This window comes from Saimiri boliviensis, chromosome 12, assembly GCF_048565385.1.
Source record: "Saimiri boliviensis isolate mSaiBol1 chromosome 12, mSaiBol1.pri, whole genome shotgun sequence".
NCBI lineage: Eukaryota > Metazoa > Chordata > Mammalia > Primates > Cebidae > Saimiri > Saimiri boliviensis.
In genome coordinates this window covers 19893448-19917301 of record NC_133460.1, presented here as the reverse complement: position 1 = coordinate 19917301, position 23854 = coordinate 19893448, and the positions used below count along the sequence as shown (strand labels likewise).

At 43.1% G+C, this 23854-nt stretch overlaps 1 protein-coding gene across 2 annotated transcripts in view; it reads left to right on the top strand.

Annotated features, from left to right (window-relative positions):
• The window catches only part of VPS35L (VPS35 endosomal protein sorting factor like), a 149683-nt gene that overhangs the window by 61595 nt on the left and 64234 nt on the right, over positions 1–23854 (top strand). For both annotated transcript variants that reach the window (XM_039478174.2, XM_039478173.2), the window contains exons 13-20: positions 951–1028; positions 1543–1665; positions 11317–11363; positions 12988–13099; positions 13892–14008; positions 15246–15299; positions 18844–18924; positions 21885–21947. In XM_039478174.2, coding sequence (XP_039334108.1) covers positions 951–1028; positions 1543–1665; positions 11317–11363; positions 12988–13099; positions 13892–14008; positions 15246–15299; positions 18844–18924; positions 21885–21947 — 675 coding nt within the window. The remainder of the gene's footprint in view (positions 1–950; positions 1029–1542; positions 1666–11316; positions 11364–12987; positions 13100–13891; positions 14009–15245; positions 15300–18843; positions 18925–21884; positions 21948–23854) is intronic.

The following is a 23854-nucleotide window of genomic DNA, read 5'->3' as shown; positions in this document are numbered from 1 at the left end:
TAGCTCATCCCACCACTTTTCCATCTAACCCCAGTGCCTGGCACCTTCTCTATGATTAGTAAATTTCTTCAGCTAGAAATGTTATAGTCTGTTTTTGAAATAATGAAGTCAGGACCCACTGGATTATAGCATTGTTAAACTTCATGCTCATCTTATATAAAATGGCATAAAATGTTTTAAAATTGTGTCTGCTCTTATTGCTGCCTTGCAAATAATGAATTTGTATAGCTTTTAACTAACTGTGTAACGGGGGCAGCACCACATCTGAAATCCAAGCCAACTCTCTCACATACTGTAATCTTTGTGCTTCATCTAGTAAGTGCAGCCACATGTGTACATATCTTTTGATTTTTATTTATTTATTTATTTTTTATACACAATCTTGAGAGTACATTCCTTTTTAGGTCTGCATTGATTTGTTCTCTTGGTTATCTGTTCAGAAATATATTCAGTGCCTTTGGGGAATAGCAAAGAGGAGTACTGTAAATGCTGCCCTTTTTTCATTAAAAATAGCTTCTCTGGTCTTTCTTATAAAAGCAATACATGCTTATTGAATAAGAAAACAGAGTGAGTGTGGTGGCTCACGCCTGTAATCCCAGCCCTTTGGGAGGCTGAGGTGGGTGGATTATCTGAGGTCAGGAGTCAAGATCAGCCTGGCCAACATGGTGAAACTCTGTCCCTACTGAAAATACAAAAATTAGCCAGGCATGGTGGCACGTGCCTGTAATCTCAGCTCTTCAGGATGCTGAGGCAGGAGAATCGCTTGAACCAGGGTTTCGGAGGTTGCAGTGAGCAGAGATCTTGCCACTGCACTCCAGCCTGGCGACAAAAAAATAATAATTTTCTAGACTTTCCATGTCTATAAACGTAGGTACATATATTTTAATTTACAAAAGTAAAATCATACTGTAGTTATTTGCAACCAGTTTTTTTCTTTTGTCTGGCTGCAGGTGGGAATGGAAGTGGCCCCACATCTCAAAGAAAGCCTAAATAAGAACTTTTTTGACTTCCTCCTTACGTTCAAACAGGTAAGAGAACACTGTCAGAATAGCTAATAGGTATAACAGTTCTATGATAGCAAATTCACAAAACCCATTTGGTTTTCCAAGTTGAGAATGCCTTTAAGCTCTTTAAATGTGCAAGCCCTGGAAAAGATTACAGTAGCTTCTGTTGGAGACAATTAAAATGTGTTGATTGTACTGAAGAAGCGGAGAAAGTTAATATGCATGTGTTAACAGGAAACGTCTCCAGTCGATCAGCCTTGCTTCTTAGCATCTGCTGGCTCCATTTTTATCAGGGTCCTGCTTTCCACAGTGCTTATTCCCAAAACAGCTCAGCTTGGTGATATGAGAAACTTTCTGCATGTTTTTTTCTGTTTTTTTTTTTTTTTTTTTTTTTTTTTTAAAGACTGAGAAACCAGGCTATTTCTCTCAGGGCTATCCACATGCTTACAAGTATGCACGATCTGTGAGCTGTGTGTGTTTTGTTTGTTGTTTGATTTTTCCCCCCTCCTTTTCTAAGTGTTTGTTTGGTCTTCTATAGATTCACGGGGATACGGTCCAGAACCAGCTGGTGGTCCAAGGAGTGGAGCTCCCATCATACCTCCCCTTGTACCCGCCTGCCATGGACTGGATCTTCCAGTGTATCTCCTACCATGCCCCCGAGGTAACTGCCAGGTGGCTTCATTGTGATGCTCACCTCCTGTCTGGTGACAGCCCCTGCACACTGTGCCCTTTAATGTAAATAGGACCCTTACATAACAGCTCAGCAATGTCAGCACTAACCAGCCTTTGTAGAAGGCTTGCCATAGTGGCTGGTTCTGTGCTAAGTGCTTTTCTGAAATTGTCTCATTTTAACAACTGTGGGAGGGGAGTGTGGTGGCTCAGAGAGGCTGTATACCTAACTGAGGTCACACAACTAGAAAGCAGTTGGTGGGTGGGTGTGGTGGCTCATGTCTGTAATCCCAGCACTTTGCAAGGCTAAGATGGGAGGATCACTTGACTTTAGGATTTTGAGACCAGCCTGGGCAACAGAGTGAAACTCTATCTCTACAAAAAAGAAAAATACAAAAAATTAGCCAGACATGGTGATGTACACCTATAGTCCCAGCTCCTCAGGAGTCTGAGATGGGAGGACCACTTGAGCCCCAGAATTCAAGGCTACAGTGAGCTGTGGTTGTACTACTGCACTCCAGCCTGAGTGACAGAGCAAGACACTGCCTCATTAAAAAAGAGAAAAAAGAAGGTGGCCGGTTACTTGATACTAACCTTTAGAATTGGGCTCTGTGGCCAACAAGCCTTATTGCCTCTTCACTTACCTTCATATACCCCTTTTGTGTTTATAATCAATAAAGTCTGTAGAGCAGGTATTTTACGGAAGGAAACTAAAATTCAGATGCTTAAGATTATTTTCTGTTTTTTTTTTCTTTTTTGCCAGTTGAAGTATTGTCAGGAATTGAGGTGACATCAGAATCATAGCAGACATATGTTTTTTCTTTTCTAAGACTGAGAAGCCATTTTTGTAGAACATGAAGACTGTGATAGGCTGGGCATTGTGGTCCATGCCTATAATCCCAGCACTTTTGGGAGGCTGAAGTGGGCAGATGGCTTGAGGTCAGCAGTTCATGGCATGCTAGTCAGCCTGGCTAGCATGGATATACAGGCATATGTCACCATTCTTGGCTTATTTATTTATTTATTTATTTATTTAGAGATGGAGTCTTGTTCTGTCGTCAGGCTAGAGTGCAGTGGTGTGATCTTGGCTCACTGCAACCTCCATCTTCTGGGTTCAAGCGATTTCCCTGCCTCAGCCTCCCGGGGAGCTGGGACCACAGGTGCACGCCACCATGCTGGGCTAATTTTTTGTATTTTAATAGAGACGCGGTTTCACCATGGCCAGGATTGTCTTGATCTCCTGACCTCATGATCTGCTCACCTCAGCCTCCCAGAGTGCTGGGATTACAGGCATGAGCCACCGTGCCCGGCCATTTTTTGTATTTTTTTGTAGAGATAGCGTTTCACTATGTTGTCCAGGCTGATTTTATGTAGAGACCCAGCTACTCAGGAGGCTAAGGCAGAGAATGGCTTGAACCTGGGAGGCAGAAGTTGCAGTGAGCCAAGATCGCACCACTGTACTCCAGCCTGGGCGACAGAGCCTGGGGCTCAAAATAAAAAGAAGACTATCTTGTGACATCTACCCATTGTTTTTAATCTGATTTTGCCTTTTGCTAAAATAGGAAGAAAAAAGAGTAAGTGTTCTCATTTCGCTACGTCAGTTCTGCTTGTATGTTTCCATCATTCAGTGGAATAGCAAGGGAACAGTCAAAAAAAAAAAAAGACTGATAGATGAAGCTTTCCTTGTGTTTCTTTGAGAGCTGAAAAGAGAGACTAACTACAAAACAAGGATACATAGAGCAAAGCAAAGTTGAAAGACATCTGCCTTTTCCTAGACGTTACCAACAGATGACTTTAACCAAGCAATCCTTCTTTTAAGAATTTATTCTGTAAGGAGGCAAGTGCATAAACATTATAAACACACACAGATGCACACATGGTTTGTTCATGGTAATGCAAAATTGAAGGCAGGCATCAGAGAGGACTGGTTAAATTATGGTATATGCATTCAGTGGAATGTCATGGGGTCATTTATAATGACAGAGACTCCTGATGACTTGTACACACGGGCGCAAGGGTATTCGTGGTATATGGCTGCGTGCAAAAAGATAGTTACACACATTGCTGTGTGTGTTGTAAGTGGCTGTGTGGCCTAGCATTCAGGTGTGGGCTCTGGAGTTGCAGTGCCTGGGTCTGTATCTCAGCTTCATTATAGCTGTTGTGATAAGAGTACGGAGCAGATAACATTCCTAACCACTCTGAGCCTTCTTTCTTCATCTGTAAAATGGGAACAATATTAATAATTCCTATTTTCTAGTCTGTTGCAAGGATCAAAGAAGTCACTGTATCTGTGGTGCTTCGTGTAGCCCCTCATACATCTTGGTACTCGCAGGCATGATTTTTATATCCGTGTGAGAGAGCTGGGAAGGAGAAATGACAGTGCGTTACTGGAGTGTGAGATTTGGAGCTGTCGTAACTTATTTTTATTGGCCCATCTGTTTTTTTCTTTTTTCCTTTGAGACACAGTCTGGCTCTGTCGCCCAGTCTGGAGTGCACTGGTGGAATCTCGGCTCGCTGCAAACTTTGCCTCCCAGGTTCAAATAATTCTCATACGTCAGCCTCCTGAGTAACTGGGACTACAGGCATGCACCGCCACACCCAGCTAATTTTTGTATTTTTAGTAGAGACGCAATTTCACCGTGTTGATCTCATGCTGATCTTGAACTCCTGGCCTCAAGTGATCTGCCCGCCTTGGCCTCCCAGAGTGCTGGGTGATTTCACAGACACAAGCCAGCACACCCAGCACACCCAGCCACCCATCTCTGTTTTCTAACTTTCCCACAAGTATGTACTGCTTTCATTTTTACTTTCTGAGATTCTAAATTAGGAGAAAAACAGGGACATCTTGTACTTCAGGTGAATGGTCTGGTAAGACTATTCCGTTAAGTAAATTGATTTTAATCAAGCCAGTATAAAGGGAAGATTGAAATTTTGCTGCCGGTTCTCTGTGATCCTCAGCATAGTTTCAGCAACTACATGCTGTCCTCACTTCTGGGAAAGGTACCGTGAAATTGACTGTTTCCTTGCTATTCCACTGAATGACGGAAACATACAAGCAGGACTGACGTAGTGAAATGAGAACGCTTATTTTTTCTTCTTATTTTAGCAAAAAGCAAAATCAGATTAAAAACAAAAGGTACATGTCACAAGGCAGTCTTCTTTTTATTTTAAGCCCCAGTCACCTCAAAGGATGGCAGAAGCTGGGAATAGAGCTTTCCTGGGAGTAAGCTCTAGGAAATCATTATTGCACTAGAATAAGTGCTTAAAAGATTAGGTCACCTGAATAATGATAAACTCTGATACTTGGGTGCATTTAAATAAGGGACATGCAGTGTCTTGTTAAAAAAAATAATAATCATTTTCAAACTGCAGAAGAATTGATGTTGGTATGGAAGGTGGTGGTAAAGGTGCATATGGGGCAGGCGCGGTGGCTCATCTCTATAGTCCCAGCACTTTGGGAGGCCGAGGCGGATGGATCATGAAGTCAAGAGATCGAGACCATCCTGGTCAACATGGTGAAACCCCGTCTCTACTAAAAATACAAAAATTAGCTGGGCATGGTGGCACACACCTGTAGTCCCAGCCACTCAGGAGGCTGAGGCAGGAGAATTGCTTGAACCCATGAGGCAGAGGTTGTGGTGAGCTGAGATCGCGCCATTGCACTCCAGCCTGGCTAACAAGAGCGAAACTCAGTCCCCCCCCCCCCCAAAAAAAAAGGGTGCATGTGACAGTTTGATGCCTAAAAGCTCTTTCATAGTGGCCGCTGAGTCACCTGCAGAGTAGAGCTGTGTGTATCCCTTAGAGGACTTCAAAATAGGGGATGGTAAAGTTCAGCTGCAGCAGTTGGTAATATACAGGGCAGGTGGGTGAGAGAGGGAAAGGAGAAATACCTTTAGTTGTGAATACCTGATCTACAGAATTTCAAATCAAAATTGAAATCTGAGGTAAAAAAAAAAAAAATCAAGGTATGTCTTAGTCCATTCAGGCTGCCATAACAAGGCACCATAGAAAGTTTAAATCACACATGCAGCCTTGACCTGACTTACTCTCTCTCTTCCTGTATGTTCAAAGTGGGTAAATAATATAAATAACCTAATCTGGAGATCACCTTAAAAAAATCCAACAGTTAAATATGGCTAAATGTCACTGAATTAGACACAAAGACATATTCTTCTTCTCCCCAAAAAGGATGCATGTAAAACCTGGTGAAATTGTCTAGTTAGTTGTATTATACCAGTGTCAATTTCCTAGCTTTAATAATGTATTATAGTTATGTAAGTGGGAGAAGCTGGGTGGTGGGTACCCAGGACTTCTGTCTACTTTTTTTTTTTTTAATTACTGATGAGTCCATAACTAATTCAAAATAAAAAGTCTTAAAAATCCTTCCATTGGGATGAATACTCCATTCTCCATGATGTCATTTTGTATTGCATGCCTGTATCAAAACATCTCATTTTCCCATAAATATATACATTTACTATGTACTCACAAAAAATAAAAATTAGGCCAGGTGTGGTGGCACATGTCTGTAATCCCAGCACTTTGGGAGGTCAAGGCGGGCACATCACTTGAGGTCAGGAGTTGGAAACCAGCCTGGCCAACATGGGGAATCCCTGGCTACTAAAAATACAAAAATTAGCCAAGTGTGGTGGCATGTGCCTGTAATTGCAGCTACTTAGGAGGCTAAGGCAGGAGGATTATTTGAACCTGGAAGGTGGAGGTTGCAGTGAGCCAAGGTTGTACCATGGCACTCCAGCCTGGGCAACAGAGCAAGACTCTGTCTCAAAAAAAGAATAAATATATAAATAAAAATAAATTATTAAAAATTAAACAGAAAACAAAAGCATCTGTCAGGGGCAGTTTGAAAAATGATGTTATATCCATGGCATGGCTTCCTCAGCCATTATAAAGAGTGAGGTAGATTTGTGTAATAACATGGAGAAGAGAGGGCCATCTAGATTCTCTATTTAAATATTCTCCACCCCAATATTGATAAAAGTATCCCATTGTGTAGAAATTCCATTGTGTAAAAACAAAACTAGACTTCTGTAATAACATATGTCCATAAGGCGTAGGCGGGGTTCTAGATAAGAACATCAAAGTTCTAGATAAACACCAAAGTGTTGACACTGGCGATTTCTAGGACATGGAGATTGGGAGGGGGCTTTTCTCATCTTTCTTGATAAATGTCAGTGTTGTTGGAACGTTTGTCTATAAAGCATTTCCTATTTTTACAATGTTTAGAAAAGCAATGAAATGTTACATAAATAAGCGGCATACAGGGCCAACAACAACAATAACAAAAGTCAGCACACCAAGCAAATGCCTGCCTGTGAATCTTCAAGTTCTGGTGTGTGTGAAAGTGAAAGAAATATGCTGAGCTGCTAGTATTTCAGTGGTTGAGTCCAGCCAAAAGGCTTGTTTCGATCTCAGTCTGCTTTGAGCTATTGTTCATCATGTTCTTGCCAAAGATAATCAATTCTGTTACTTCTCAGAGGGGAGAAAAATCAGTAACCTCCAGCAGCCCTGCGTAGGGATCCATAACATTGGCTCTCTGGACACTTACATGTATTCCTAAATTCCTTTATGACCACAGAGCCTTTGGTTTTTTAAAGTTATATTCTTGGATGCATTTTTAGTGCATTCATCTTTTGTGATAGAGGGAACTTTTTAAGTATTTATCTTGTCTTGGTAAGAATCTTCTGTCCATATGTTGGGATTTACCCTAGTTAATCTTTCCAGAATTGGGAGGACAGGAGATCTCGTTCACGTGTATGTGTTTGTGTGCGTGTGTGTGCACGTGCACATATATGAGATAGGGTAAACCTCACGAAGGCATGTGTTTCTGTCTGTTTTCCTCCCGATCTTATCCTCAGTGTCTGGAACAGGGGCCGGTATAGTCATCCCTTGGTATACTCGGGGGATTGATTCTGGGATCTCCATGCATATAATCTTTTTTCTTTTTTTTTTGAGACAGAGCCTTGCTCTGTCACCCAGGCTTAAGTGCAGTGGCCTGATCTCCGCTAACTGTAGTCTCTGCCTCCTGGGTTCAAGCAGTTCTCCTGCTTCAGCCTCCCGAATAGCTGAGACTACAGGCAAACCACCATGTCTGCCAAATTTTTGTATAGTAGAGATGGGGTCTCATCATGTTGGCCATGCTGGTCTCGAAATCCTGACCTCAGGTGATCCACCTACCTTGGTCTCCCAGACTGCTGGGATTACAAGTGTGAGCCACTGTGCCTAGCCTCCACATATATCAATATCCATGCATACTCAAGTTTCTGCAGTCGGCCCTGTGGAATCCATGTATACTTGAGTTTGGTATCTCACAAATACTGTAGTTTCAATCTGCATATGGTTGAAAAAAATCCGTGTAAGTGGACCCATGCAGCTCAAAACCATGTTATTCAAGTGTCAACTGTATACGAAAGTTGCTCATTAGGTAGGCGTTGAATGATTATTTCTGTGTGTCCGGGAGTATCAGTGTGATGATTACACAGAATTTCTCTTTTCCTTTCTTAGCCTTTTCTGAAGGCCACTTTGCTATTGGTCTTTTAAGAATGACTTTTTAAATGTAAATACCCAAAAGTGGGTTAGGGAAGCCATTTATGATGTAGTCAATTGTGTCTCCAACTAGGATGCTTTTGGCTGCAAGGAACAAACACCTAACTAGTCTGGCCTCCACGTTTAATTCCACGTGTCCTCCTACACAACAAGTGCAGGCTCTAGGGTGGGCAGCTTCTGTCCATCTTTATGCTCTGCTGTCCCTGATTATTAGCAGGCTGGGTACAGCCATTCCAGGCATCAACATCCAGAGGTGACAGCATCCGGGGAATCTTTGATTCTTGGGTCCTTGTTAAGAACAGGAAACCTTTCTCCAGATCCCCCAGAGACTTCCCATCCTGTCTCAGCAGCTAGAAATGGGTCATAGGCAAGGGCAGGCGTCCCCAAAACTATGGCCCATGGGCTGAATGTGGCCCCCTGAGGACATTTATCCAGCCCCCCGCCACACTTCAGAAAGGGGCACCTCTTTCATTGGTGGTCAGTGAGAGGAGCACAGTATGTGGCAGCCCTCCAACGGTCTGAGGGACAGTGAACTGTCCCCCTGTGTAAAAAGTTTGGGGACGCCTGGGCAAGGGGAATGAGACCCACTATGATTGGTTTGGACCTGTATTAGTCTGCTTGGGCTTCCACAACAAAATACCACAGACTAGAAGCTTTAAAAATTTTTTTAGAGATGGGGTTTCGCTATGTTGCCCAGGCTGGTCTGGAACTCGAGCCATTTGTCCCTATCAGCCTCCCAAAATGCTGGGATTACAGGCGTGAGCCACCATACCTACCACTGGTACTCAGGCTGAACTGCAGTGGCATAATCATAGCTCACTGCAGCCTTGACCTCCTGGGCTCAAGTGATCCTCCTACCTCAGCCTCTTGAGTAGCTGGGATCACAGACACATACCACCACACCCAGCTATTTTTTTTAAAAAGCTTTATGGCTGGGCATGGTGGCTCATGCCTCTAATCCCAGCACTTTGGGAGGCTGAGGTGGGCAAAACATCTGAGGTCAGGAGTTTAAGACCAGCGTGGCCAACATGGTGAAACCGCATCGCTATTAAAAATGCAAAGATTATCCGGGTGTGGTGGCATGCCTGTAATAGCCCCACTACTTGGGGGGCTAAGGCAGGAAAATTACTTGAACCCAGGAGGTGGAGGTTGCAGTGAGCCATGTTTGTGCCACTGCGCTCCAGCCTGGGCAACAGAGCAAGACTTTGTCTCAAAAAAAAAAAAAAAAGACCTGGCACTGTGGCTCACACCTGTAATCTCAGCACTTTGGGAGGCCGAGGAGGGCAGGTTATCTGAGGTCAAGAGTTCACGACCAACCTGGCCAACATGGTGAAACCCCGTCTCTATTAAAAATACAAAAAAAAAAATTAGCCAGGCGTGATGGCACATGCCTGTAGTTCCAGCTACTCAGGAGGCTGAGGCAGGTTAATTGCTTGAACCTGGGAGGTGGAGATTGCAGTGAGCTGAGATTGTCACTGCACTCCAGCCTGGACTACAGAGCAAGACTCTATGTCTAAAAATAAAAATAATTTTTAAAAATTTATGTAGAGATGGGATTGCACTATATTGGCCAGGCTGGTGTTGAATTCCTGGGCTCAAGAGATCCCCCCACCCCAGCCTCCCAAAGTCCTGGGATTGCAGGCATGAGCCACTACCCCCGGCCTGCACAAGTTCCATTTCTACCACTTATTAGGAATTGGTTTAACCTCTCTGAGCTTTGGCTTTTTCATCTGTAAAATGGGGATAATGTTCCATGGGTCTCACAAGGACATGGTGAAGAGTAAGGGAGTAAAGGGAAGTAAAGGACTTAGCCCAAAACCTGGGCAGTGCTCAGTGTCCTGTAATTACCTCTGGTCCTAGGTTTGACCTTCTGCGAACCGCTGCCCTAAATGATCCTTCTTTCATTGATTTTCTTCAAAACAAGAGCTCTTTTAAAGATACGTAATTGTCTTAAGATAGCTCCAAAGCCATTAACAGTATTCCAATAAATTGAGGAAAAAAAAAATCTACTTCCTCTGGGTGGAAAAAAATAGGCTTCAAACTTGTTGGAGAAGAAATGTGTCAAAGAACATGGCCTTTGATCCCAGCCTGCCCAGGTTCATGTCTGGCTGCATCACTAACTCTGCGACCTTGGGTGAAAGATGTTGCTATTCGTGGCTTCGTTTTTCATCTGTGAAGTGGGAGAATAGGGCCCCTGCTTCACGGTTGGTTGGGAGAGGTAAGATCGTGAGGGCAAAGTGGTTCTCACTGTGACCGGTGGGCTTTAAGCTCTGGCCCAGTATCTGTTGCTCATATTACTAACAGCATCCTGAAATGGGGAAGAATGTGGGATTAGAGAAGAGGTGGGGAGCAAAGTAATTGTCATTCTCACTCGGGCCGTGGCAGGCAGGAGTTATCTCCCATCATCCTTAGTGACCTGGCAGATGCTATGGTACCACTTGTTGTAGCCTTCCAATAAGGACAGGGAGACTCAGGTCCAGCAGAGTCGACAGTTCTCCTTACGTCTCACCGTTGGTAGTTGGTGAGACTGGATTTGAATCCAAGTGTGTCTTATGCCAGGGCCCCAGCTTCTGTTGATTGATTGATTGACTGACTGAGACAGGGTCTCCTTCTGTCGCCCAGGCTGGAGTGCAGTGGCACGATATCGGCTCCTAGCAGCCTCTACCTCCTGGGTTCAAGCGATTCTCCTGCCTCAGCCCTCTGAGTAGCTGAGATCACAGGCACCCACCACCACACCTGGCTAATTTTTGTGTTTTTAGTAGAAACGGGGTTTCACCATATTGGCCAGACTAGTTTCGAACTTTTGACCTCAAGTGATCTACCCACCTCAGCCTTCCAAAATGCTGAAATTACAGGTTCGAGCCACCATGCCTGGCCCCCAGCTTCTATTTATTACACTAAATGCCATGAAAGTGAATTTGTTCCTCCCCCAGCCTCCCCATTCCTGTCAGACACTGAGAATTATCTTAATGGACATGCAGCTACGTTCATTTTAGATTGTGACTTTGGAAATCTCTTAGAAATGTTACTTTAGCTCCTCCAACCTGATTTTTAATTATTGTTATTTTTAACATAATAGGCTCTGCTGACCGAGATGATGGAAAGGTGTAAGAAACTAGGAAACAAGTAAGTATTTTCAGATTCAAAAGCATGAGTTTGAAAATGGCATTGGCTGCTGTTTTTGAGCTTGGCCTGCTTTCCTGGGTGTGAGCTGAAGAGAGAGAAGCAGGATCGCATGGAGGTTTAGAATGCTAGAGTCCAGTTGCCTGGTCTCAGACCTTGGCTCTGTTCTGTCTTAGCCTTGTAATCTTGGGCCACTTACTTGACCTCTCTGTGCCTCTGTCTCCTCATCTGTAAAACAGGTATAATAATAGTTCTTTCTAACCGAGCGTGGTGGCTTATGCCTATAATCCCAGCACTTTGGGAGGCTGAGGCATGTAGATCACCCGAGTTCAGGAGTTCGAGACCAGCCTAGCCAACATGGCAAAAGCCCATCTCTACTAAAAATACAAAAATTAGCTGAGTGTGGTGGAATACACCTGTACTCAGGAGACTGAGACAGGAGAATCCTTTGAACCTGGGAGTCAGAGATTGCAGTGAGCCGAGATCGTGACACTGCACTCCAGCATGGGCGATAGAGTGAGACTCCGTCTCAAAAAAAAAAAAAAAAAAGAAAAATAATAACAATAATGGTTATTTCCCCATGGGGCTCAGGTAGGTGGTTGGGCTAGAATGAAGTTGATCTCCCTAACTCTCATGAATATGAGGTTGTCTCTCTGCTTTCCTTTCAGTGGTAGATAGGTGTAAACAGCCTTTCAGTCTTTGTTCACCACTGTGTCCCCAGTGCCTGGTGCCTATAACTTAAGGTCTCTTTCCTAAGAAATCTGTTGTATAAACTGGCCAGATGTGATGGCTCATGCCTGTAATCCCAGCACTTTGGGAGTGGGAGACTGAGGTAGGTGGATCACCTGAGGTCAGGAGTTTGAGACTAGCCTAGCCAACATGGTGAAACCCCATCTCTACTAAAAATACAAAAATTAGCCAGGCATGTTAGCATGTGCCTGCAATCTCAGCTACTCAGGAGACTGAGGCAGGAGAATCACTTGAACCTGGGAGGTGGAGGCTGCAGTGAGCTAAGATCATGACACTGTCCTCTACTCTGGGCAACAAAGTGAGACTCTGTCTCCAAAAAAAAACTCCTGCGTAAACGATGTGGATATGTGTTTACAACATGGTTCAGTATTGTTACTTAATGTTTAGTCTTATTAGTGTACCAGCTTATTGAAGGCTTGCTCTTCTTTTCCTTTTTTTAATGGTACTTTAGGTTCTCAGGTACTTGTGCAGATCATGCAGGGTTGTTGCATAGGTACTTACATAGCAAGGTGGTTTGCTGCCTCCATCCCTCCGTCACCTATATCTGGCATTTCTCCCCATGTTATACCTCCCTACCTGCTGACTCTTCTTCTTAAATGAACTGGTTCACTTGCTGATCTATATGTCTGTCCACCCTGCCATCTATCATCTACCCATCTAAACATCCAGTGAATTCAGCACTTACTGAGTTGCACATATGTACAGCACACTGTGTCAGTCTCCACAGTTTACCTTTTTACTCTAGTCTTTTTTTTTTTTCTCCCCCAACCCTACCACTGAAGAGCTATTACTCATCTTCCTGGCAATATATATCCAAAAATTAAGGCAACTTTCATTGAGGAGAAGCTAGGCTGACTTGGGGATCTGTGTCTTGCAGTGCTTTGCTGTTGAATTCCGTGATGTCGGCTTTCCGGGCTGAGTTCATCGCCACAAGGTCTATGGATTTCATTGGCATGATTAAAGAGTGTGATGAATCTGGTTTCCCCAAGGTAGGCTCTTGACTTTGTGCTTAGAAGGACACAAGTAAGTGGTGTGTATCCAGTAGCTCTTGAAGACAGCCCAGTATTGGAAACAATGTAGGCCTGCAGGAACATAGGCAAAGGCTCTGTTTCTGAGGAATGCAGTGGAAGATGAGTTAGAGATTGGGATTGTCAGACACCATGGGATTGCTATGCTTCAGGCCCCCATGAGCCCTAAAGCTAGCAAATTAACTCACTCTGAAGGATTTAAGAAAGACTTTGGTCTAACATGTGTAAGACAGTATCAGGCTGGGCACGGCCATTCATGTTTATAATCCCAGCACTTGGGAGGCCAGGAGTTGGAGACCAGCCAAGGCAACAAAGCAAGACTTCATCTCTACAAAAAATCAAAAATTAGCTGGGTGTGGTGGTGCATACCTGTAGTCCCAGCTACTTGAGAGGCTAAGGTGGGAGAATCGCTTGGAGCCAAGGAGGTCGAGGCTGCAGTGAGCTGTGATTATGTCAAGAAGCCTGGTGACAGAGTGAGACCCTGTCCCAAAACAAAATAATATGTCTTCATTCATTATTAATGAAAAACATTGTCCAGTGGAGTATTATGTCCCCAGCTTAGACCAATAGATGCAGCTAACTCTGTTGTGAGCTTCTCTGTGTAGCTGGGAGAGACGTGGTAGAATTTCAGAAGGAGGTTGTTGGAAGATAAGCCCCAAGAAGGATTAAACATTACAACCTTTTCTTTTCTTTGAGCTTCAGGTTACTTTGATTTAAAATTTCCGTAACATGATAGTTTGACATTTTTCTTAGCATCTCCTTTTTCGATCACTGGGGTTAAACTTGGCCTTGGCTGATCCTCCCGAGAGTGACCGACTTCAGATTCTCAACGAAGCTTGGAAAGTTATCACTAAGCTGAAGAATCCACAGGTAGGTGGGCTTTTCCTTCTTTTTTTTTTTTTTTTTTTTTTTTGAGATGGAGTCTCGCTCTGTTGCCTAGGCCAGAGTGCAGTGGTGCCATCTTGGCTCACTGCAACGTCCGCCTCCCAGGTTCAAGCGATTCTCCTGCCTCAGCCTCCTGAGTAGCTGGGATTACAGGTTTGTGTCACCATGCCTGGCTAATTTTTGTATTTTTAGTAGAAATGGGGTTTCACCATGTTGGCCAGCCTGTCTCAAATATCTACCCACCTCGGCCTCTCAAAATGCTGGAATTACACTTTGAGATTACACAGTGACATAAGCCACTGTGCCCGGCCTGCCATTTAAACTTTAAATTAACTGCTTTTTGTCCAACTTGTGCCATCTACTCTTTTTAAAAATTACCCTTTCAGGCCGAACATGGTGGCTCACACCTGTAATCCCAGTACTTTGGGAGGCTGTGGCAGGAGGATCGCTTGAGGCTGGGAGTTGGAGACCAGCCTAGACAACATACCAAGATCCCTGTCTCTATTTGAACTGAAAAATAATCTTTTCATTATTTATACTTTTTTTCTCTGAAGAAATCTATTTCTTACATTATTTGTCTATCTGTAATGGAGAACAAATAACTTTAAAAATATAATTTCTGGTTGGGCATGGTGGCTCCAGCTGGGTGCGGTGGCTCATGCCTGTAATCCCACCACTTTGGGAGGTTGAACCAGGTGGATCATGAGGTCAGGAGATCAAGACCATCCTGGCTAACATGGTGAGACCCCATCTCTACTAAAAATACAAAAACTTAGCTGGGTGTGGTGGCACGCACCTGTAGTCCCAGCTACTTAGGAGGCTCAGGCAGGAGGATCACTTGAACCCAGGAGGTGGAGGTTACAGTGAGCCAAGATTGTGCCACTGCACTCTAGCCTGGTGACAGAGCAAGACTTGGTCTCTAAATTAATTAATTAATTAATTTAAAAAACTTTAAAAAATGCATACAGTTACAGATATTTGAAACTATAAAAGGTCACTTAACTTTATAGTGGGCAACCAAAATGTAACAGTTGGTAAGGTTTAGGTTTGAAAATATGGTTAGTAGGAAATTCCTAAATTAAAGATCCGCCTTTAAGCCAGTAATTAGCAAAAGGAAATTCCAGTTTCTGACCATTGAATGGAGCCAGCTGAGGCCTCCTGTTTGCTGTAAGGCAAACTATGTTGTACTTAACATTAAGATGTTTTCCTTTTTTCTTTGTAGGACTACATTAATTGTGCGGAAGTGTGGGTAGAATACACCTGCAAGCATTTCACGGTATGTGGGACTGTGGTATTGTTTTTGAAAGAATTGGCCGGGCGCGGTGGCTCAAGCCTGTAATCCCAGCACTTTGGGAGGCCGAGGTGGGTGGATCACGAGGTCGAGAGATCGAGACCATCCCGGTCAACATAGTGAAACCCCGTCTCTACTAAAAATACAAAAAATTAGCTGGGCATGGTGGCGCGTGCCTGTAATCCCAGATACTCAGGAGGCTGAGGCGGGAGAATTGCCCGAACTCAGGAGGCGGAGGTTGCGGTGAGCCGAGATCGCGCCATTGCACTCCAGCCTGGGTAACAAGAGCGAAACTCCGTCTCAAAAAAAAAAAAAAAAAAAAAAAAAAAAAAAAGAATTATATTTTTTCATGTTTATAATGGTGAATTAGTCTAGTTCAGGCATTGAGGCATTGTACAATGGTAATTGCTCTTATAATTTATAAAAATTACATTATAATAAAGTGTGATGGAGCACTAATATGTATACTATAACAAAAAATAACTGTTCCATGCTTACATTTAAGTCTGGAAAATGTAGCACTACATAAAGTTAAACTTATGTAATATTTTTTTAACCGTAAGATACCTTAGATCAGGCGTCCCCAAACTTTTTACACAGGGGGCCAGTTCACTGTCCCTCAGACCGTTGGAGGGCCGCCACATACTGTGCTCCTCTCACTGACCACCGATGAAAGAGGTGCCCCTTCCTGAAGTGCAGTGGGGGGCCGGATAAATGGCCTCAGGGGGCCGCATGTGGCCCGCGGGCCGTAGTTTGGGGACACCTGCCTTAGATGCTTATATGCTAAAATTCATTGCAACTATACATTGAAGTCTAGTAGGCAGTGTTTCCCACACAGTTTGACTGATGTGTAAGTTTTTTCCTAAGCAAATGTTTCTTTCCTTAGACATAGACTGGAACCAGTTAGAGGAATACTGGGCGTGTCAAAGAGTGGAGACTTTAGAAGCAGATAGAATTAGGTTCAAAACCCATTGCTAGAGTAATTTGTTTATTTTAATCAAGTCCTAAAAATTGAAGTATAGCATTGCTGTGGTATGAATGTCTGTGTCCTCCCAAAATTCATGTGTTGAAATCCTAGCCCTCAAGATGATGGTATTAGAAGGTGGAGCCTTTGGGAGGAGATTAGGTCATGAGGGCAGAGTCCTTATGAATGGGATTAATGCCCTTATAATAAAAGAAGTCCACCAGCCTGGCCAACATGGTGAAACTCTATCTCTACTAAAAATACAGGGAAAAAAAAAAAAATTAGCCAGGTGTGGTGATACATGGCTATAGTCCTAGCTACCCAGGAGGTAGAGGCAGGAGAATCGTTTTAATGTGGAAGGCAGAGGCTGCAGTGAGCCAAGATCGCGCTGCTACACTCCAGCCTGGGCAACAGAGCGAAACTGTCTAATAATAATAATAATAAATAACAATAAAAGATGCCCAGCGGAGCTTACTGACCCCTTCTACCCCATGACGACATGGGGAGAAGATGCCATTTATGAGGAAAAGATGCCATTTATGGTTCCTCACCAGACACCAAATCTACCTTGATCTTGGATTTCCCAGCCTCCAGAACTGTGAGAATTAAATTTCTGTTGTTTATAAGATTCGTGGTTTATGGTATTTTGGTGGAAGCCCAAACAGACTGAGCCAAGCACACATGCTAAAAAGTGCATGTATCATATGTTTGCTGCTAAATGAATTTTCACAAGATACGACCATGTAATCACCATCCAGAGTAAGAAATAAGAAATAACTGACCTCACAGAGCCCCCCGAGAACTGCCCCTTCCCGTCACAACTCAGCCCTTGGGGAGGTGAAGGTAGACACCATCCTGGCCTCTAACACCAAAATTGGTTTTGTCTGATTTGTGAGCATTAGGTAAATGTTGATCCATTGATTTTTGGTTTTGTCCTATTTTTATTTTACACTTTATTGTGGAAATTTAAAACATATTCGCTCCTTTGTACCCATCAATCAGGAATTATCAACTTAAAACAAATCTTGTTTGATTTATATCATAACTATGTTTCCCAACCCCTGGAATATTTTGAAGCATATCTCAGACATAGTATCATATCATCTGTCAATATTTCAGCACATCTGTAAAAATATGAGGATTCCATTGATTGATTGACAGGCAGGATCTCACTCTGTTGCCCAGACTGGAGTGCAGTGGTACGATCGTGACTTACTGTGACCTCCTGGGCTCGGGTGATCCTCCTGCCCCAGCTTCCCAAGTAGCTGGGACCACAGGCACATGCCAGCACACCTGGCTAAATTTTGTTTTACTTGTAAAGATGAGGTCTCGCTATATTGCCCAGGTTGGAGGGTCCCTTCCTTAAACCAAATCTAAATACATTATTCTAAGGAAAAAAGTCACTAATTTTTTTTTTCTGCTCTTATGGTGGAAATTTGTTCATTACTAATTTTTTTTTTCTTTCTTGAGACAGAGTCTTGCTGTGTCACCCAGGCTGGAGTCCTATGGCATGACCTCAGCTCACTGCCACCTTTGCCTCCTGGGTTCAAGCAATTCTCCTGCCTCAGCCTCCTGATTAGCTGGGACTAAAAGCGCGTGTCACCACGCCCAGCTAATTTTAATTATTTTGGGTACAGATAGGATTTCCCCATGTTGGCCAGGCTGGTCTTGAACTCCTAACCTCAAGCAATCTGCCCACCTTGGCCTCCCAAAATGCTGGGATTACAGGCATGAGCCACCAAGCCCAGCCGAGTTGCTGATCATTTAATATCATAAATGCCAGTCAATATTCTGATTTCCCCAATTGTCTCATTTTTTTAAAGTTTATTTGTTGAAATCCGGTTGAAAATAAGGCTTCTAAATTGCAATAGGCATTTTAGGATACTTCTAATGTGTAAATTCTCTCTCAATCTGTCTCCTCCTCTCCTGCCCCTTTCTTTCCCTATAATTTATTTGTTGAAGAAATTGGGTTTTTTGTCCTGTAGAGTTGCAAAGACTGGATTTTTTCCCATTGCATCCTTGTGATGGTGTCTAATGTGCTCTTCTGCCTTTAGTATTTCCTGTAAATCAGCAGTTAATTATAGAGACTTAAAAGCCATTCTTAGCTTGTGGGCCTTAATAAAACAGGCACTGGGCTGTATTGGGCTGCAGTTAGCTGACTCTTGCTATAGGTGACAAAAGTGAACAGTGAGCAGGTAGGTCAGACAGCTTGTAAGGGGGAGCCTGTGCTCTTCCCACAGTGCTTCGCTGTTCCCTTTGCAGGCACCTGAGGACAGGCAGCAGAAAGAGGGGTGGTCGGTTTGACCACCACTCAGGGAAAGCAGGGGCCATGTAAAGCCCCAGAACCTTTGAGAACAGCATTTAGTCCTGACTTGGTGTGGGGCTGTGGTACTGGACCAGGTGATATGAGTGGGATTTCCTCCCTTTTGTTATTTTCAGCAGAATAGTTACGATTTCCTGGAAGATGTGTGATGTATTCTGAATATTATTAGTCCTTTTCCCCCAGGGACATCAGCGATTGCCATTCAGTGTCTAATACAGGTTTGGTTCCTTTTCCTCTCTTAGAAACGAGAGGTGAATACCGTTTTGGCAGATGTCATCAAGCACATGACTCCAGATCGTGCATTTGAAGATTCCTACCCCCAGGTAACATTTGCATTTCTCATTTCAACATTCTTAGGAATTTTGTTCTGTTGAATTAAATAGGCACAGGCCAGGAGCAGTGGCTCACGCCTGTAATCCCAGCACTTTGGGAGGCCACGGGGGAGGCTCATGATGTCAGGAGATCGAGACCATCCTGGCTAACATGGTGAAACCCCGTCTCTACTAAAAATACAAAAAATTAACCAGGAGTGCTAGCACGTGCCTGTAGTCCCAGCTTCTCAGGAGGCTGAGGCAGGAGAATTGCTGGAACCCGGGAGATGGAGGTTATGGCTAGCTGAGATTGCGCCACTGCACTCTAGCCTGGGTGACAGAGCAAGACTCTGTCTCAAAATAAATAAATAAATAGGCATGTTGCATGGGTTAGGCTGTAAAGGCAGGTAATCCTGTATTTGAATCCTAGCTCTGCCATATACTATCTGTGTGGCCTTTGACCAGCTACTGAACCTTGTTGTGCCCAGTTTTCTCACCTGTGAAATGGGATAGTAATAGTGCTACCCTGAAAGTTACTACGAGGATGAAGTGAAGCCCTCACACAGTGGCCTGGCACGTGATAAATGCTAATTAAGCATTGTCATGATTGTTGTCACCAGCAAATAAATTGTATTTTTAGTTAAATCAACTTTTTTTTTCCTTTTTTGAGACAGGGTCTCGCTCAGTCACCCAGGCTGGAGTGCAGTGGTGTGATCACCTCTTAGCACAGCCTCAACCTCCTGTGCTTAAGTGATCCACCCATCTCAGCCTCCCGAGTAACTGGGACTACAGGTATGTGCCACCATGCCCAGCTAATTTTTTTTTTGGTATTTTTATAGAGATGGGGTCTTCCCATGTGGCCGAGGCTGGTCTCAAACTCCTGGGCCCAAGCAATCTGCTCACCTTGGCCTTCCCAAGTGCTGGGATTACCGGTGTGAGCCACCATGCTTGGCCATAAATCAGCTGCTTATGTGGAAATAAATTTAAGATTATTGGAAAATTTAAAGCTCAAAGATTTCCCATTATTCTTTACCAAAATTCACTATCAGTATTTTACCACGTTTTATCGTTCACCCATGTCCACATATATACATGTATGTGTGTACATTTTTTTCACTATTTGTTAATAAGTTGTATACACCATGTCACATTTTGCTTCTGAAGAGTTCAGTGAGGTCAGGTATGGTGACTCATACCTTAATCCCAGCACTTTGGGAGACCCAAGGAGGGCAGATCACTTGAGGCCAGTAGTTCAAGACCAGTGTGGGCAATATGGTGAAACTCCATCTCTACAAAAAATATAAAAATTAGCTGGTGTGGTGGTATATACTGATAGTCCCATCTACCTGGGATGGTACAGTGGGAGGATCACTTGAGCCTTGGGGGCCAAGGTTGCAGTGAGCACTCCAACATGGGTGAGAGAGAGAGACACGGTCTCAAAAAAAAAAAACTCACTAATGGGAACATGTGAAAAGGGTATAAGAATAGCTTGAGGCCGGGCGTGGTGGCTCACACCTGTAATCTCAGCTACTCAGGAGGTTGAGGCAGGAGAATCACTCGAACCCAGGAGGTGGAGGTTGCAGTCAGCTGAGATTGCGCCACTGCACTCCAGCCTGGGCGACAGAGCCAGACTCCATCTCAAAAGAAAAAAAAAGAGCATCTTGAAGGGGCTCTCACTGCTCCCAATTTGAGTATCAAATGAAATTAGGACAGTAATGGATTATAGCCCATTGAGTAAAATAGGAATCCAAGAGTCCATCCTTATGATGAATAGATAAATAGATGAGCAGATTGAGAAATGTGAAAGAAATGGTAGAATGGGAAAATCACCATTTTGCAGCTATCACAGTAAAGACAAGAATTGTCTTCCTTTAGGTAAGAATTTAGGAGGCTGAGGCAGGAGAATTGCTTGAACTTAGGAGCATAAAATAGTTTCTGTGCTTCAGAAACTAGTTTAACCAGACAGCATTGCCTTGGAGCATTGTTCATGATGAAGTTTTGAAGTCCTTTCTTAGTGTTTTGCTTGACTGACCTAGTAAGCTGCCTAATTATGAAATGGGCACATAATGTTCTTCATGTTCTGTTTTTAGAACATGAGAGATTTTCTTTGTAAATTATTGAAACAGCAGGGTTTTTTTTAGTGTAAACAAATTGTCAGTAAATTTTCTTGATAGCAACCGGGAATAGGGAGTTCTATTTTATTTAGAAACATCATCCTTGGTTCTCCTGGACTTTTTAGTCTGGAGTGTGCATCTCAGGGTCGGGGCGGTAACCGTCAGTATCTGGGCATTTTCGAGGCAGACCTTATAGACTGTACCGCCATCCCTGGGTAATACCTTGGCCTTTGACTCTACCAGCGAACTCTGTCCAGATCCTCTCCAATGAAGTAATCAAGACACACAGGGCCATGATAGATGAGCTAGAATAGGGATTGGCCAACTACAGCTCATAGGCTATATATAGCTTGCCACTTGTTCTTGTGAATAAAGTTTTATTGGCATGGATTCCTTTAATGCACATTCACTTAATGTTGGCAATGGCTGCCTTTGCACTAAAATAGTGTTGAGTAATTGTGGTGGACTGTAGGACGTTTATAGAAAAAGTTTGCCCACTATTCAAGGAGTAACAATAGGGTGGGCACTACACTCAGCACTTTCCTCAAATCATTCCATTGAGTCCCTACTGCTTTCACCTCCAGTTCACAGATGAGGAAGCTGTGAGGAAACTGAGAATGAGACTCAGTTACTTTCCCAGGACTACAAAGTAGGATGTTCAGAGTCATTGGGCAAACTTAGACTGAGACAGAATCTACCCTAAGCCCAGTTCACCATTTGTCGTCGAACAATTCAGACTTACCTTATTGTAGTTGTAATTAAAAACAAAAAAATTAAGGTTTTCAGGAGAGATTGTGAACCAGAAATAAATTTTTAAAAATTGAGGTTTTAAAAGTAAGATTTTTATTTGTTTTACAGCTTCAGTTAATAATTAAGAAAGTTATTGCCTACTTCCATGACTTCTCAGTTCTTTTCTCAGTGGTAAGTAGCATTTCTTATTTATCTTTGGAAATTTGTACCTGGCTCAGAGGTTCTCATTGTCTCAGTAATGTTTTCATGATGCCCAAGGCCAAAAGAAATATTCAGCAGTTCCTTTTATAAAGTAGTTTGGTCTGATCAACTTAAGTATTTATGTCCTAACAACTTAAGCAGTATTTGAAAACATAATACACTAAAGCTGAAAGAAAAATATTATTTCTGTTTCATTCCTTACTTACTAATGGGATATGTGCTCTGTGGGGCATTACCCACCTTCTCCAACCTTCCACACACTTTGGGCAGCCTCTTCTTCCTTTGCTCTTCCACAGTGATTTTCCCAAGGCACTTGCTTTATCATCACACAGCCTAATGTTGAAACTATGAAATGCATTAAGCTAGTAGTTGTTTCAGTGTCTGACAATTGAGATTTACCAGGATTCCCTAAAAAATTTAAAATATCCTGCAATGTGTGTTTGAGTGTGCTCAGTGCCCTGGGCAAGTAGGAATGCAGGTTATTCTCTGTCTAATAACATTCTCTGTCTCTTCCTTCGCTTCCCTCTCCCAGGTTCCATTTACGTATGCTCACAGATTGTAAGATTTTTTTATTTTAATCATAGCAGCTAATATTTACTGGACATATACTACACTCCAAGCACTGTGCTGGGACTTTACGTGCATTGCCTCTCATCAGTTTCATACCATCACAGGGAAGTAGGAGTTACTACTGTAGTAGTGCCTTCTTATCCAAGGGGGATATGTTCCAAGATCACCAGGAGATGCTTGAAACCGCAGATAGTACTGAGTCCTATGCATACTATGTTTTATCCTATAAATACATACCTATTCTACTCTTGCACTTTAGGGCCATTATTAAGTAAAATAAATGTTCTTTGAACAAAAAGCACTGCGATACCCTGAGTCAATCTAATGACCAAGACAGCTACTAAGTGACTAACAAGCAGATAGCATCTACACGTGGGATGACCCACAACCTAGGCAAGACAGAGCAGTATAACAGAAGATTTCATCACATTACTCTGAGCAACATACAATTTAAAATGAATGAGGCTTGGGCATGGTGGCTCATGCCTATAATCCCAGCACTATCAGAGGCAGGTAGATCACCTGAAACCACCAGTTCCAGACCAGCCTGGCCAATGTGGTCAAACCCCATCTCTACTAAAAATAAAAAAAATTAGCCAGGGGTGGTGGTGCATGCCTATAGTCCCAGCTACCTGGGGGAGGCTGAAGCAGGAGAATCTCTTGGCAGAGATAGAGGTTGCAGTGAGCTGAGATCACACCAGTGCACTTGAGCCTGGGCAACAGAGCGAGACTCTGTCTCAAACAAATAAAATACAATAAAAATCAAATGAATGAATTGCTTATTTCTAGAATTTTCTATTGAGTATTTTCAGATGGCCATTAACCCCGGGGTAACTGAAACTATGGAAAACAAAATTGCAAATAGGGAGCAAGTATTATATTCCCACTTTACAGATAAGAAAACTGATGCAGGAAGAGGTAGAGTAACTTGCTTACAGCCACACAGTCACCGAGGTTGGGAGTCAGCCAGGCAGTCCAATTTGGAGGCCATCTCTGAACATCTCTACTCTGGTTCTTCTTCCATTGCTCATCAATATAATCATAAAAGACTGAAGTCTGCCTTGCATTTTGCTGCCCAGAAAAGCTTATGGTTGTCAAAGGTTGCCTGGATGGCTCACCAAAGTGTGTACTGAACCCAGTACCAATCCCTGGAACGTGTATTTGTTGTTTCAATAGTAACAGCTTTTTATTTTATTTCTTTGTTTATTTATTTTTGAAACAGAATCTTGCTCTGTTGCCCAGGCTGCAGTGCAGCGGAGCAATCTTGGTTCACTGCAACCTCCACCTCCTAAGTTCAAGCAATTCTC